Below are 951 nucleotides of genomic sequence, written 5' to 3'. Positions count from 1 at the left end.
ATGTCTATTACAAATGGCACCGTGTTCATGCCCTCTGTGTTGACCTTCATTGGGATCCCTGGTCTGGAGACTATACAGTGTTGGATAGGCATTCCATTCTGTGCTATGTACATCATTGCTTTGGTGGGAAATTCTCTGCTTTTGATCATCATCAAAACTGAACCCAGCCTCCATGAGCCTATGTATATCTTTCTGGCCATGTTGGGAGCGACAGACATTGCACTTAGCACCATCATTGTCCCTAAGATGCTTGGAATTTTTTGGTTCCACTTGCCAGAGATCTATTTTGATGTTTGCCTCTTTCAGATGTGGCTCATCCACACATTTCAGGGTATCGAATCAGGGGTCCTGCTGGCTATGGCTCTGGACCGCTATGTAGCAATCTGTTATCCTCTGAGACATGCTACCATATTCACCCAACAACTAGTCACGCACATTGCAGTTGGAGTGACACTGCGGCCTGCCATTCTGGTCATCCCATGCTTATTGATCATAAAGTGTCGTCTGAAATTTTACAGAACCAAGTTAATATCCCACACCTACTGTGAACACATGGCCCTTGTGAAGCTTGCCACTGAAGATGTTTCCATCAACAAATTCTATGGTCTCCTTGGAGCCTTTATTGTTGGTGGCCTGGACTTCATTTTGATCAACCTCTCCTATGTACAAATATTTATCACTGTCTTCCACCTGCCCCAGAAAGAGGCACGTCTGAAGGCATTTAATACCTGTGTTCCCCACATATGTGTCTTCTTCCAGTTCTATCTCCTGGCTTTTTTTTCCTTTTTCACCCACAGGTCTGGATCATATATTCCATCATATATACACATCACCTTATCCAACCTTTACCTACTGGTTCCACCTTTCTTCAACCCCCTTGTCTATGGGGTAAAGACCAAACACATCCGAGATAAGGTAGTAAAAATGTTCCATTCTAAAGATCAGGGCTGA

The 951-nt window shown here is 44.0% G+C and overlaps 1 protein-coding gene across 1 annotated transcript; it reads left to right on the top strand.

Moving 5' to 3' along the window:
* Positions 1 to 951, top strand: LOC131836023 (olfactory receptor 52A5-like). Its single transcript, XM_059181052.1, has one exon. It carries the CDS (start codon positions 1 to 3, stop codon positions 949 to 951), a length of 951 nt encoding a protein of 316 aa, XP_059037035.1.

The sequence above is a fragment of the Mustela lutreola genome, chromosome 1 (genome assembly GCF_030435805.1).
Source record: "Mustela lutreola isolate mMusLut2 chromosome 1, mMusLut2.pri, whole genome shotgun sequence".
In the NCBI taxonomy this organism is placed as follows: domain Eukaryota; kingdom Metazoa; phylum Chordata; class Mammalia; order Carnivora; family Mustelidae; genus Mustela; species Mustela lutreola.
The sequence above is the reverse complement of the archived record's forward strand: the minus strand, read 5'-3'. Positions and strand labels throughout refer to the sequence as shown.

Coding starts and splice junctions, on each gene's coding strand:
- LOC131836023 (XM_059181052.1), top strand. CDS start 1: ATGTCTATTACAAATGGCACCGTGTTCATGCCCTCTGTGTTGACCTTC.